Source organism: Ascidiella aspersa, chromosome 2 (assembly GCF_963924565.1).
Source record: "Ascidiella aspersa chromosome 2, kaAscAspe10.2, whole genome shotgun sequence".
Classification (NCBI taxonomy): domain Eukaryota; kingdom Metazoa; phylum Chordata; class Ascidiacea; order Phlebobranchia; family Ascidiidae; genus Ascidiella; species Ascidiella aspersa.
This window is the reverse complement of record NC_139448.1, coordinates 30,625,871-30,639,745: the sequence shown is the minus strand read 5'-3', so window position 1 is coordinate 30,639,745 and position 13,875 is coordinate 30,625,871. Positions and strand designations below refer to the sequence as shown.

Sequence of the window (13,875 nt, the reverse complement as noted above, 5' to 3'; positions counted from 1 at the left end):
GACTTCGGTGGTAGTCTCATCGGATTCATTAAGCCTCCTGAGGCGGAGTCTGGAGCAAACTGAAGATGAAATGCCAGGAAGTTCCTGTTTTCCCGCTGGCGTGGACCGAGAGACTCCGACACACTAAAGAAAAGACGAAAGACCGTGTTGTCGCATGGGCTACTCCATTCGCCTCATCTACTCAGGCTCTCAAACAAAGAAAAGGCGCTTCAACCACGAGTTAAAATAGTATACAAAAGGCCTCATACACTCGGTAACCTTCTTACTAACTACCGACAACTTGCGCACACCTTTGGCAATGCAGTCGTTTGTCAACGCCGTGCGGCAAATGCGCACTCTGCGGTCACCATGGGGGACACAAAGGGATGGTTGGTGAATCGAGTAAACTTACAGCTGCAGGTAAGACCATAGAGCTCCGGCAAAGCCTTAATTGTAGAAACCACGGAATTTACGTGGCAACGTGCAACATCTGCTCTGCCCAGTACGTCGGTCAAACCAAGAACAGGTTTTCTGTTAGGTGGAACGCACACCGAACGACCTGGAATACATTTAACTCAGCAACAACAAACGACAACGCAGCGCTGCTTCACCACTACGCAACCTACCATGGCGAGAAGTTAAAGAAACATCCGCATATTGACGAATGTTTTACGGTCATTTTCGTTGAAGAGCCAGACACCAGCAAGCTCGATGAATGTGAGGCTAAATGGCTCAAACTCACCAGAGCCTCAATTAACATTCAAAAAATGATATTGCCCCAAATTCGGTAGCCTTTTTATATATAATTTTTATATATATCTTTGCGGATTTGTGTTTTCGTTTTTGCGTTGTGCCGTTCCATTTCGGAATGTGAGTCATATCCGTTTTCTTGTCTAACTGTGGTTTTAGGTTTGTTTTTGCCTTTCCACCTTTTCTTATCTACCGTGTTTTGCTACGTCACTGAATCTCATACCGCTTCCCTCTGGGCCGTGTTTTTATCAGTGGCTTTCTGTGGCCGCTACACGTATCGCATGCCCCTTTTGCTTTTGTTTTACAGTAGTGGCTGGGGTTTATACGCAGACTGTCTTTGTCTTTGTTCATCTTGGATGTATTTATTTTACATTTATATTTTAATATTTTAATTTTTTACTATTTATTTGTACAGACAAACTGATGATGCCATTTATAGGCGAAATGCATATTTGTATTAAAGTTTTACACCTTGCTGACTGATTTTTGTTCGGAGCGGTGCGCTTCTCAAGCTTTTATTAATCAATTTTAGAACTTTTATCGTCGGCATTATGTGTTCTGTTGGAGGGCCAGATTCTGTTGTTAATACACATACAAAGCTTATATACAAGGATACAGCTATCACCTCCTACAACGGAAACATAGAAAGGTACAAACAAATAGTAAAAGATGACGTCAAGATCAAGTTTCTGTTGAGGTGTATCAATACTAAAGTACTTTTACCCTCAAATAATAAGCGAGGAATGGACTTTGACCTTCTACTGATTCAACAAGAACGTAGAATCTCCAATCAGCTAAAGTATAAGGATAAAATACGGGGCAAATCCAAAGCCTTGTGGGCAAACATGCCGATCTCGGCGCCCTATTTCAATGCGATATTGCGGTACGCAGAGAAGTTAAAATACAGGTACACCCTTCAACACAACTGGCTGCTGTCCAAGCAAAAGGCCTTTCGGGATAGATGGAACCTCATGGGCGCCGGAAGGGCATCAAAAATGCAAATTAAAAATCAAAAGGACCAGAAGAGATATAGAAAACGGCAAAGTATTTCTAAACGCACTGAGCAACTGCGTACTGCGGAAGAAGTTATTCTTAACAAATCCACCATGAATTTGAACGACAACGCTAAACTACTGTTGCTACGTGGGTTGAATTTTGCACCTACACCGTCATGGAGTGGCCAAACTGAAGAATCCGAATGGATTAATTTGACGTCGCATATCCGTAGAATCGAATGGGCCGACTATTTTCATACTGATGATGGGGATGTAACAAACGTACGGGAAATTCCTGACAAACTTAGGGTGCCTAAACACTCACGACCAAACAAAGATGAGCTTTCCGATGAAACCATCGTCTATGCTGATTTGATGGAAGCCAAGGTGAGGAATTTGGGACCCAAGGTAAAACGGGAGTATTATCGCAAAAACAACTTATCGCCTGAACTCACTAGTAATCTTAACAGTTTGAAAAACGCAGTTCGCAGAAGGGAAATTGTGATTTGTCGATCTGATAAAGACGGTAAAATTATCATTGCCTCTCACATGGATTACGACAGCATAATGAAACGGGAATTACGTATGTTTGAACAATTAACCATGGACATGCAAAAAAGTGAACAATTCGTTAAAAAAAACAAATGTACCTGCGATAGTTTTGTCAAAAAGCTGTATCGCCTGGAGGTAATTTCTGAAACCCTGCTCTACCACACTGCAGGCATTAAGTTAAAGGGTTGTCGATTTTACAAAGTTCCCGGGTTATCGTCCAAACATTTCAGCAATGAAAACTATGCGTATGCTTACCCTTTGTTTAAGACGCACAAGCTTATGCCGGAGCAATTGACATCTTGCCAATTAACGGATATCCCTACCCGCCTGCTTCAGTCTGCTGGAAACACCTACTGCTCCCGTTATACAGCATTAATTGAAAATATCCTGAAGCCAATCAGTGTAGCATACTGCCGGAATATACTCAATGAATATTGCCAAGACAGTAAGCACTACATCACTGAGCTAATCAATTGGAAGAACGGCGTAGCAAAAGAAAGTCTAAAGGCGGAGGATATCTACATTGTGGCAGCAGATGTGGTAGCGCTTTATCCTAGCGTTAGCAGACAGCTCATAAGGCGTTCCCTAGCCCGCGCGTTAGAGCTACACTCCGGGTTAAACCCTGTGGGCTGTAAATGTCTCCTGGATTTTACACTGTTCACGATGGACAATGTTATTGTCCAGTATGACGGGAGTTTTTATCGTCAGAAAGAGGGTATTATAACAGGCGACAATCATTCCGTCTCAATAGCCAACATTGCCATGCACTTCATCGTTGAATCGATCGCAGACACGTTAGGCACGGCTCAAATCTTCAAGCGTTTTATTGATGACATCATTTTCATATCCATCGGGGTCAATACCACGCAAAGAATTAGATCTGCGCTTTTGTCGGCATTCTCCAACGAGGGACTGCAATTAACATTTCGGGTTTTTTGTTCGGATTACCCTAAATATGACGTTGAATTTCTCGATGTGCTTCACGCTCACTCTAAGACGGCTTCACTAGGATTCACAACTCGGGACAACGTTAAGATCACAGCAAAAATAGATGTTTTTTGCATGGCTCCTCTTACCATCCATTGCATATTTACAAATCTATTGTGTTGGGTGAAGCAAGCCGCCTCAGGAGGCTTAATGAATCCGATGAGGACTACCACCGAAGTCTGGAGCAACTGAAGATGAAATGCAGGAAGTCCTGTTTTCCCGCTGGCCTCACGGATTACAACCTTAATGAGGCTAAATCGTGGACCGAGAGACTCCGACACACTAAAGAAAAGACGAAAGACCGTGTTGTCGCATGGGCTACTCCATTCGCTCATCTACTCAGGCTCTCAAACAAAGAAAAGGCGCTTCAACCACGAGTTAAAATAGTATACAAAAGGCCTCATACACTCGGTAACCTTCTTACTAACTACCGACAACTTGCGCACACCTTTGGCAATGCAGTCGGTTTGTCAACGCCGTGCGGCAAATGCGCACTCTGCGGTCACCATGGGGGACACAAAGGGATGGTTGGTGAATCGAGTAAACTTAAGGCTGCAGGTAAGACCATAGAGCTCCGGCAAAGCCTTAATTGTAGAAACCACGGAATTTACGTGGCAACGTGCAACATCTGCTCTGCCCAGTACGTCGGTCAAACCAAGAACAGGTTTTCTGTTAGGTGGAACGCACACCGAACGACCTGGAATACATTTAACTCAGCAACAACAAACGACAACGCAGCGCTGCTTCACCACTACGCAACCTACCATGGCGAGAAGTTAAAGAAACATCCGCATATTGCCGAATGTTTTACGGTCATTTTCGTTGAAGAGCCAGACACCAGCAAGCTCGATGAATGTGAGGCTAAATGGCTCAAACTCACCAGAGCCTCAATTAACATTCAAAAAATGATATTGCCCCAAATTCGGTAGCCTTTTTATATATAATTTTTATATATATCTTTGCGGATTTGTGTTTTCGTTTTTGCGTTGTGCCGTTCCATTTCGGAATGTGAGTCATATCCGTTTTCTTGTCTAACTGTGGTTTTAGGTTTGTTTTTGTCTTTCCACCTTTTCTTATCTACCGTGTTTTGCTACGTCACTGATTCTCATACCGCTTCCCTCTGGGCCGTGTTTTTATCAGTGGCTTTCTGTGGCCGCTACACGTATCGCATGCCCCTTTTGCTTTTGTTTTACAGTAGTGGTTGGGGTTTATACGCAGACTGTCTTTGTCTTTGTTCATCTTGGATGTATTTATTTTACATTTATATTTTAATATTTTAATTTTTTACTATTTATTTGTACAGACAAACTGATGATGCCATTTATAGGCGAAATGCATATTTGTATTAAAGTTTTACACCTTGCTGACTGATTTTTGTTCGGAGCGGTGCGCTTCTCAAGCTTTTATTAATAAATTTTAGAACTTTTATCGTCGGCATTATGTGTTCTGTTGGAGGGCCAGATTCTGTTGTTAATACACATACAAAGCTTATATACAAGGATACAGCTATCACCTCCTACAACGGAAACATAGAAAGGTACAAACAAATAGTAAAAGATGACGTCAAGATCAAGTTTCTGATGAGGTGTATCAATACTAAAGTACTTTCACCCTCAAATAATAAGCGAGGAATGGACTTTGACCTTCTACTGATTCAACAAGAACGTAGAATCTCCAATCAGCTAAAGTATAAGGATAAAATACGGGGCAAATCCAAAGCCTTGTGGGCAAACATGCCGAACTCGGCGCCCTATTTCAATGCGATATTGCGGTACGCAGAGAAGTTAAAATACAGGTACACCCTTCAACACAACTGGCTGCTGTCCAAGCAAAAGGCCTTTCGGGATAGATGGAACCTCATGGGCGCCGGAAGGGCATCAAAAATGCAAATTAAAAATCAAAAGGACCAGAAGAGATATAGAAAACGGCAAAGTATTTCTAAACGCACTGAGCAACTGCGTACTGCGGAAGAAGTTATTCTTAACAAATCCACCATGAATTTGAACGACAACGCTAAACTACTGTTGCTACGTGGGTTGAATTTTGCACCTACACCGTCATGGAGTGGCCAAACTGAAGAATCCGAATGGATTAATTTGACGTCGCATATCCGTAGAATCGAATGGGCCGACTATTTTCATACTGATGATGGGGATGTAACAAACGTACGGGAAATTCCTGACAAACTTAGGGTGCCTAAACACTCACGACCAAACAAAGATGAGCTTTCCGATGAAACCATCGTCTATGCTGATTTGATGGAAGCCAAGGTGAGGAATTTGGGACCCAAGGTAAAACGGGAGTATTATCGCAAAAACAACTTATCGCCTGAACTCACTAGTAATCTTAACAGTTTGAAAAACGCAGTTCGCAGAAGGGAAATTGTGATTTGTCGATCTGATAAAGACGGTAAAATTATCATTGCCTCTCACATGGATTACGACAGCATAATGAAACGGGAATTACGTATGTTTGAACAATTAACCATGGACATGCAAAAAAGTGAACAATTCGTTAAAAAAAACAAATGTACCTGCGATAGTTTTGTCAAAAAGCTGTATCGCCTGGAGGTAATTTCTGAAACCCTGCTCTACCACACTGCAGGCATTAAGTTAAAGGGTTGTCGATTTTACAAAGTTCCCGGGTTATCGTCCAAACATTTCAGCAATGAAAACTATGCGTATGCTTACCCTTTGTTTAAGACGCACAGGCTTATGCCGGAGCAATTGACATCTTGCCAATTAACGGATATCCCTACCCGCCTGCTTCAGTCTGCTGGAAACACCTACTGCTCCCGTTATACAGCATTAATTGAAAATATCCTGAAGCCAATCAGTGTAGCATACTGCCGGAATATACTCAATGAATATTGCCAAGACAGTAAGCACTACATAACTGAGCTAATCAATTGGAAGAACGGCGTAGCAAAAGAAAGTCTAAAGGCGGAGGATATCTACATTGTGGCAGCAGATGTGGTAGCGCTTTATCCTAGCGTTAGCAGACAGCTCATAAGGCGTTCCCTAGCCCGCGCGTTAGAGCTACACTCCGGGTTAAACCCTGTGGGCTGTAAATGTCTCCTGGATTTTACACTGTTCACGATGGACAATGTTATTGTCCAGTATGACGGGAGTTTTTATCGTCAGAAAGAGGGTATTATAACAGGCGACAATCATTCCGTCTCAATAGCCAACATTGCCATGCACTTCATCGTTGAATCGATCGCAGACACGTTAGGCACGGCTCAAATCTTCAAGCGTTTTATTGATGATATCATTTTCATATCCATCGGGGTCAATACCACGCAAAGAATTAGATCTGCGCTTTTGTCGGCATTCTCCAACGAGGGACTGCAATTAACATTTCGGGTTTTTTGTTCGGATTACCCTAAATACGACGTTGAATTTCTCGATGTGCTTCACGCTCACTCTAAGACGGCTTCACTAGGATTCACAACTCGGGACAACGTTAAGATCACAGCAAAAATAGATGTTTTTTGCATGGCTCCTCTTACCATCCATTGCATATTTACAAATCTATTGTGTTGGGTGAAGCAAGCCGCCTCAGGAGGCTTAATGAATCCGATGAGGACTACCACCGAAGTCTGGAGCAACTGAAGATGAAATGCAGGAAGTCCTGTTTTCCCGCTGGCCTCACGGATTACAACCTTAATGAGGTTAAATCGTGGACCGAGAGACTCCGACACACTAAAGAAAAGACGAAAGACCGTGTTGTCGCATGGGCTACTCCATTCGCTCATCTACTCAGGCTCTCAAACAAAGAAAAGGCGCTTCAACCACGAGTTAAAATAGTATACAAAAGGCCTCATACACTCGGTAACCTTCTTACTAACTACCGACAACTTGCGCACACCTTTGGCAATGCAGTCGGTTTGTCAACGCCGTGCGGCAAATGCGCACTCTGCGGTCACCATGGGGGACACAAAGGGATGGTTGGTGAATCGAGTAAACTTAAGGCTGCAGGTAAGACCATAGAGCTCCGGCAAAGCCTTAATTGTAGAAACCACGGAATTTACGTGGCAACGTGCAACATCTGCTCTGCCCAGTACGTCGGTCAAACCAAGAACAGGTTTTCTGTTAGGTGGAACGCACACCGAACGACCTGGAATACATTTAACTCAGCAACAACAAACGACAACGCAGCGCTGCTTCACCACTACGCAACCTACCATGGCGAGAAGTTAAAGAAACATCCGCATATTGACGAATGTTTTACGGTCATTTTCGTTGAAGAGCCAGACACCAGCAAGCTCGATGAATGTGAGGCTAAATGGCTCAAACTCACCAGAGCCTCAATTAACATTCAAAAAATGATATTGCCCCAAATTCGGTAGCCTTTTTATATATAATTTTTATATATATCTTTGCGGATTTGTGTTTTCGTTTTTGCGTTGTGCCGTTCCATTTCGGAATGTGAGTCATATCCGTTTTCTTGTCTAACTGTGGTTTTAGGTTTGTTTTTGTCTTTCCACCTTTTCTTATCTACCGTGTTTTGCTACGTCACTGATTCTCATACCGCTTCCCTCTGGGCCGTGTTTTTATCAGTGGCTTTCTGTGGCCGCTACACGTATCGCATGCCCCTTTTGCTTTTGTTTTACAGTAGTGGTTGGGGTTTATACGCAGACTGTCTTTGTCTTTGTTCATCTTGGATGTATTTATTTTACATTTATATTTTAATATTTTAATTTTTTACTATTTATTTGTACAGACAAACTGATGATGCCATTTATAGGCGAAATGCATATTTGTATTAAAGTTTTACACCTTGCTGACTGATTTTTGTTCGGAGCGGTGCGCTTCTCAAGCTTTTATTAATAAATTTTAGAACTTTTATCGTCGGCATTATGTGTTCTGTTGGAGGGCCAGATTCTGTTGTTAATACACATACAAAGCTTATATACAAGGATACAGCTATCACCTCCTACAACGGAAACATAGAAAGGTACAAACAAATAGTAAAAGATGACGTCAAGATCAAGTTTCTGATGAGGTGTATCAATACTAAACTACTTTCACCCTCAAATAATAAGCGAGGAATGGACTTTGACCTTCTACTGATTCAACAAGAACGTAGAATCTCCAATCAGCTAAAGTATAAGGATAAAATACGGGGCAAATCCAAAGCCTTGTGGGCAAACATGCCGAACTCGGCGCCCTATTTCAATGCGATATTGCGGTACGCAGAGAAGTTAAAATACAGGTACACCCTTCAACACAACTGGCTGCTGTCCAAGCAAAAGGCCTTTCGGGATAGATGGAACCTCATGGGCGCCGGAAGGGCATCAAAAATGCAAATTAAAAATCAAAAGGACCAGAAGAGATATAGAAAACGGCAAAGTATTTCTAAACGCACTGAGCAACTGCGTACTGCGGAAGAAGTTATTCTTAACAAATCCACCATGAATTTGAACGACAACGCTAAACTACTGTTGCTACGTGGGTTGAATTTTGCACCTACACCGTCATGGAGTGGCCAAACTGAAGAATCCGAATGGATTAATTTGACGTCGCATATCCGTAGAATCGAATGGGCCGACTATTTTCATACTGATGATGGGGATGTAACAAACGTACGGGAAATTCCTGACAAACTTAGGGTGCCTAAACACTCACGACCAAACAAAGATGAGCTTTCCGATGAAACCATCGTCTATGCTGATTTGATGGAAGCCAAGGTGAGGAATTTGGGACCCAAGGTAAAACGGGAGTATTATCGCAAAAACAACTTATCGCCTGAACTCACTAGTAATCTTAACAGTTTGAAAAACGCAGTTCGCAGAAGGGAAATTGTGATTTGTCGATCTGATAAAGACGGTAAAATTATCATTGCCTCTCACATGGATTACGACAGCATAATGAAACGGGAATTACGTATGTTTGAACAATTAACCATGGACATGCAAAAAAGTGAACAATTCGTTAAAAAAAACAAATGTACCTGCGATAGTTTTGTCAAAAAGCTGTATCGCCTGGAGGTAATTTCTGAAACCCTGCTCTACCACACTGCAGGCATTAAGTTAAAGGGTTGTCGATTTTACAAAGTTCCCGGGTTATCGTCCAAACATTTCAGCAATGAAAACTATGCGTATGCTTACCCTTTGTTTAAGACGCACAGGCTTATGCCGGAGCAATTGACATCTTGCCAATTAACGGATATCCCTACCCGCCTGCTTCAGTCTGCTGGAAACACCTACTGCTCCCGTTATACAGCATTAATTGAAAATATCCTGAAGCCAATCAGTGTAGCATACTGCCGGAATATACTCAATGAATATTGCCAAGACAGTAAGCACTACATAACTGAGCTAATCAATTGGAAGAACGGCGTAGCAAAAGAAAGTCTAAAGGCGGAGGATATCTACATTGTGGCAGCAGATGTGGTAGCGCTTTATCCTAGCGTTAGCAGACAGCTCATAAGGCGTTCCCTAGCCCGCGCGTTAGAGCTACACTCCGGGTTAAACCCTGTGGGCTGTAAATGTCTCCTGGATTTTACACTGTTCACGATGGACAATGTTATTGTCCAGTATGACGGGAGTTTTTATCGTCAGAAAGAGGGTATTATAACAGGCGACAATCATTCCGTCTCAATAGCCAACATTGCCATGCACTTCATCGTTGAATCGATCGCAGACACGTTAGGCACGGCTCAAATCTTCAAGCGTTTTATTGATGATATCATTTTCATATCCATCGGGGTCAATACCACGCAAAGAATTAGATCTGCGCTTTTGTCGGCATTCTCCAACGAGGGACTGCAATTAACATTTCGGGTTTTTTGTTCGGATTACCCTAAATACGACGTTGAATTTCTCGATGTGCTTCACGCTCACTCTAAGACGGCTTCACTAGGATTCACAACTCGGGACAACGTTAAGATCACAGCAAAAATAGATGTTTTTTGCATGGCTCCTCTTACCATCCATTGCATATTTACAAATCTATTGTGTTGGGTGAAGCAAGCCGCCTCAGGAGGCTTAATGAATCCGATGAGGACTACCACCGAAGTCTGGAGCAACTGAAGATGAAATGCAGGAAGTCCTGTTTTCCCGCTGGCCTCACGGATTACAACCTTAATGAGGTTAAATCGTGGACCGAGAGACTCCGACACACTAAAGAAAAGACGAAAGACCGTGTTGTCGCATGGGCTACTCCATTCGCTCATCTACTCAGGCTCTCAAACAAAGAAAAGGCGCTTCAACCACGAGTTAAAATAGTATACAAAAGGCCTCATACACTCGGTAACCTTCTTACTAACTACCGACAACTTGCGCACACCTTTGGCAATGCAGTCGGTTTGTCAACGCCGTGCGGCAAATGCGCACTCTGCGGTCACCATGGGGGACACAAAGGGATGGTTGGTGAATCGAGTAAACTTAAGGCTGCAGGTAAGACCATAGAGCTCCGGCAAAGCCTTAATTGTAGAAACCACGGAATTTACGTGGCAACGTGCAACATCTGCTCTGCCCAGTACGTCGGTCAAACCAAGAACAGGTTTTCTGTTAGGTGGAACGCACACCGAACGACCTGGAATACATTTAACTCAGCAACAACAAACGACAACGCAGCGCTGCTTCACCACTACGCAACCTACCATGGCGAGAAGTTAAAGAAACATCCGCATATTGACGAATGTTTTACGGTCATTTTCGTTGAAGAGCCAGACACCAGCAAGCTCGATGAATGTGAGGCTAAATGGCTCAAACTCACCAGAGCCTCAATTAACATTCAAAAAATGATATTGCCCCAAATTCGGTAGCCTTTTTATATATAATTTTTATATATATCTTTGCGGATTTGTGTTTTCGTTTTTGCGTTGTGCCGTTCCATTTCGAAATGTGAGTCATATCCGTTTTCTTGTCTAACTGTGGTTTTAGGTTTGTTTTTGCCTTTCCACCTTTTCTTATCTACCGTGTTTTGCTACGTCACTGATTCTCATACCGCTTCCCTCTGGGCCGTGTTTTTATCAGTGGCTTTCTGTGGCCGCTACACGTATCGCATGCCCCTTTTGCTTTTGTTTTACAGTAGTGGTTGGGGTTTATACGCAGACTGTCTTTGTCTTTGTTCATCTTGGATGTATTTATTTTACATTTATATTTTAATATTTTAATTTTTTACTATTTATTTGTACAGACAAACTGATGATGCCATTTATAGGCGAAATGCATATTTGTATTAAAGTTTTACACCTTGCTGACTGATTTTTGTTCGGAGCGGTGCGCTTCTCAAGCTTTTATTAATAAATTTTAGAACTTTTATCGTCGGCATTATGTGTTCTGTTGGAGGGCCAGATTCTGTTGTTAATACACATACAAAGCTTCTATAGAAATATGGTTGATTTTACCTTTACCCCATTCTCCCGATATTTCTTTAGGTTCAGGAGACTGGGTGGGAGATGAGTTGCAAAAATCTTTCGCTTGAAGGGAAGATTTTCACTAACGACGTACTTGCACACTGAAACACATGAATAACACAGTCATCTAATTTTATAGCGTTGAGAGGACACCTTAAAATTTCCGATCTTTATAAATAGTTTACATTTTTACATTCGTATGTATACCTATATATACGCTTGATTGACATCGATATTTTCTACATTACTAACACTGCCTTTAAGTCAACAATACCTGGTCCAAATTCCAGAAAAGTAAACATATAGTGAAGGGATGCGTATTTTCCCTCCAGCTGTTCATCTTTTCGAGAAAATAATTTTCTGATGATCTCTGTGAGCCAAGTGGTTCCTATAATACGAATCTTTTTCGTTAAATTCTAGTAGGCGAAAGTTTTAAGCAGTGGCGACCTACTGTGAACCCGCATCATTTGCGCAAACAAGATAACGTGTGACGCTACAAGAAGAAATATTGTGAAAATAATATGTAGATTGTAATTTGGCTGAATGCCAAACGTGCAAAACGACATAATGTTAGGGAATAAAAAGAATGGTTCTAGAATCCGTCCGTTGGTAAACATTTGCGCGAAGCGCGCACAACCCCAAAGCAAAGAGTTCAATAAGAATAATTTGCCTGAACAGACCAGGACTTTGTGTCATGTTGATGCTAACTCTGCCAACGAAATGGAATAACAAAACTGCTTTCAAGAAAGTTTATCGTGCATTTGCAACTAATATACATATTATACCAGTATTTCTCAGCGTTTTATGGCTAGCGGCACCCCTCTGAAATAATAAATAGATTGTGGCGCCCCTACAACCTTTTTCGTCGGTAATTTACTATAATGTCACAATAAACGGAACTGGAACAACACACATCAACCCTAAACAACGTAGAAGGTTATAATTTTATTTATTCCACTTTAATCTTTACAAAAAAGTTGTAAGAGTTGGGCAAAAATCAGTTTCTTGACGATTTTCAAATATCTCTCGGTACCCTTGAGCATTGAAAATGACACCCCGGGGTGCCGCGGTTGAGAACCATTGTCTTGAACAAATAACAAGATGCAAATATTTTCTGCTGCGTAAACAGTAAACTAGTAGGCGTTAGTAAGCCCAACCCTATATTCCTTCGTACTTTTAGACGCTTTCAGATTTGAATAAGCAAAAAAAGCTACAAAAACTCAATTAAACGTTAATGGGCAACCTGACAATACCCACGATACAGTGGCTTTTCATGCGCATCAGAGTAAATAGTTACCATGCCCTATTAAAGCGACTAAGTAAACATAGGTAAGCTTTCCTAACAATATTATCAAGAAAACTGGATTAACCGACTAGCACACAAGGATTGTAACAGTTACCACAAGAAAACAGTTCCAAATAAAAAAAGATTATTGAAAAAAACACGAATTAATTTTAGAAAAAATAGCCAACGGAAAATCATAAAAACACTTAAAAAAGGCTGAATTTATTATTTAGTCTGCATATAAATGTAGCGGAAATACAGATTCTTTATTAAAGAGAATTTATGCGTCATGCCACTATAGAACTCTTGCAAGCGTTAGTCTGGTCACGATGTATCCATGTTTATTAGGCTATATGCTTTCGAACATAATAGGACTAGTTACGCAGACCTAAACAAAATTGCGAAATTTACCTGTTTTTGGATAGTTTGCCACAATAACATCGCCCTCACTAAGTTCCAACTTGTCGTAAGCGTACTGGGCCGTATCAAATTCGAACCCAGGCAACAAATAATAACCATCCAGTTCGACTAGTTTTGGAATAGCACATCGCAGGTTGCGCCAGTATTGCTTGTATTCCTCACATTTGTATGTATATTGTGATTCCACTAAGTTTATTGTTGTTGCAATTGACTTCCAGCCTGGAATACTCTCTTCATCAACTTCAGTTGACATCTTAACGTTAGAATTTTTGTTTAATTTTTGTTGCAGAATGCAAGATATTAACCCGACCTAATAAGACATTGAGATTTAGCATCTATAACAATTCCAAGTAAACGATAGGTATAATATCAGGTTTACCACTTCGAAAAGCTTGGTCAGTTGTCCTGCTTTTAAAAATCGTGTTATAAACACCTGCTGTGTTTTTGGAATATCTTCATACAATAAACTTCACATTTAACTCTCTTTAGGTTTAGCACAACTTTTATAATTGAATTAGTTGATTACTATCTAACTTCTTT

At 41.4% G+C, this 13,875-nt stretch overlaps 4 protein-coding genes and 1 pseudogene across 4 annotated transcripts in view; 4 read left to right on the top strand and 1 right to left on the bottom strand.

The window, feature by feature from the left end:
- LOC146164845 (uncharacterized) overlaps nucleotides 1–29 on the bottom strand; it is an 829-nt gene extending 800 nt beyond the window's left edge. Inside the window, exon 1 of the mRNA XM_083382712.1 lies at nucleotides 4–29. Within this exon, the coding sequence (XP_083238838.1) occupies nucleotides 4–29 (26 nt within the window). The remainder of the gene's footprint in view (nucleotides 1–3) is intronic.
- A 36-nt stretch (nucleotides 30–65) lies between these two features.
- On the top strand, nucleotides 66–770 carry LOC146164844 (uncharacterized; annotated as a pseudogene).
- Nucleotides 771–3,457: 2,687 nt separating this feature from the next.
- LOC146164843 (uncharacterized) lies at nucleotides 3,458–4,192 on the top strand. Its single transcript, XM_083382710.1, has one exon. It carries the CDS (start codon nucleotides 3,458–3,460, stop codon nucleotides 4,190–4,192), a length of 735 nt encoding a protein of 244 aa, XP_083238836.1.
- Nucleotides 4,193–6,879: 2,687 nt separating this feature from the next.
- On the top strand, nucleotides 6,880–7,614 carry LOC146164842 (uncharacterized). Its single transcript, XM_083382706.1, has one exon. The coding sequence runs from the start codon at nucleotides 6,880–6,882 to the stop codon at nucleotides 7,612–7,614; it is 735 nt and encodes a 244-aa protein (XP_083238832.1).
- A 2,687-nt stretch (nucleotides 7,615–10,301) lies between these two features.
- LOC146164841 (uncharacterized) lies at nucleotides 10,302–11,036 on the top strand. Its single transcript, XM_083382705.1, has one exon. The coding sequence runs from the start codon at nucleotides 10,302–10,304 to the stop codon at nucleotides 11,034–11,036; it is 735 nt and encodes a 244-aa protein (XP_083238831.1).
- Nucleotides 11,037–13,875: the final 2,839 nt, after the last annotated feature.

What these genes read in the sequence shown, in the direction of transcription:
- LOC146164843 (XM_083382710.1), top strand. Translation starts at nt 3,458, where the DNA reads ATGAAATGCAGGAAGTCCTGTTTTCCCGCTGGCCTCACGGATTACAAC.
- LOC146164842 (XM_083382706.1), top strand. Translation starts at nt 6,880, where the DNA reads ATGAAATGCAGGAAGTCCTGTTTTCCCGCTGGCCTCACGGATTACAAC.
- LOC146164841 (XM_083382705.1), top strand. Translation starts at nt 10,302, where the DNA reads ATGAAATGCAGGAAGTCCTGTTTTCCCGCTGGCCTCACGGATTACAAC.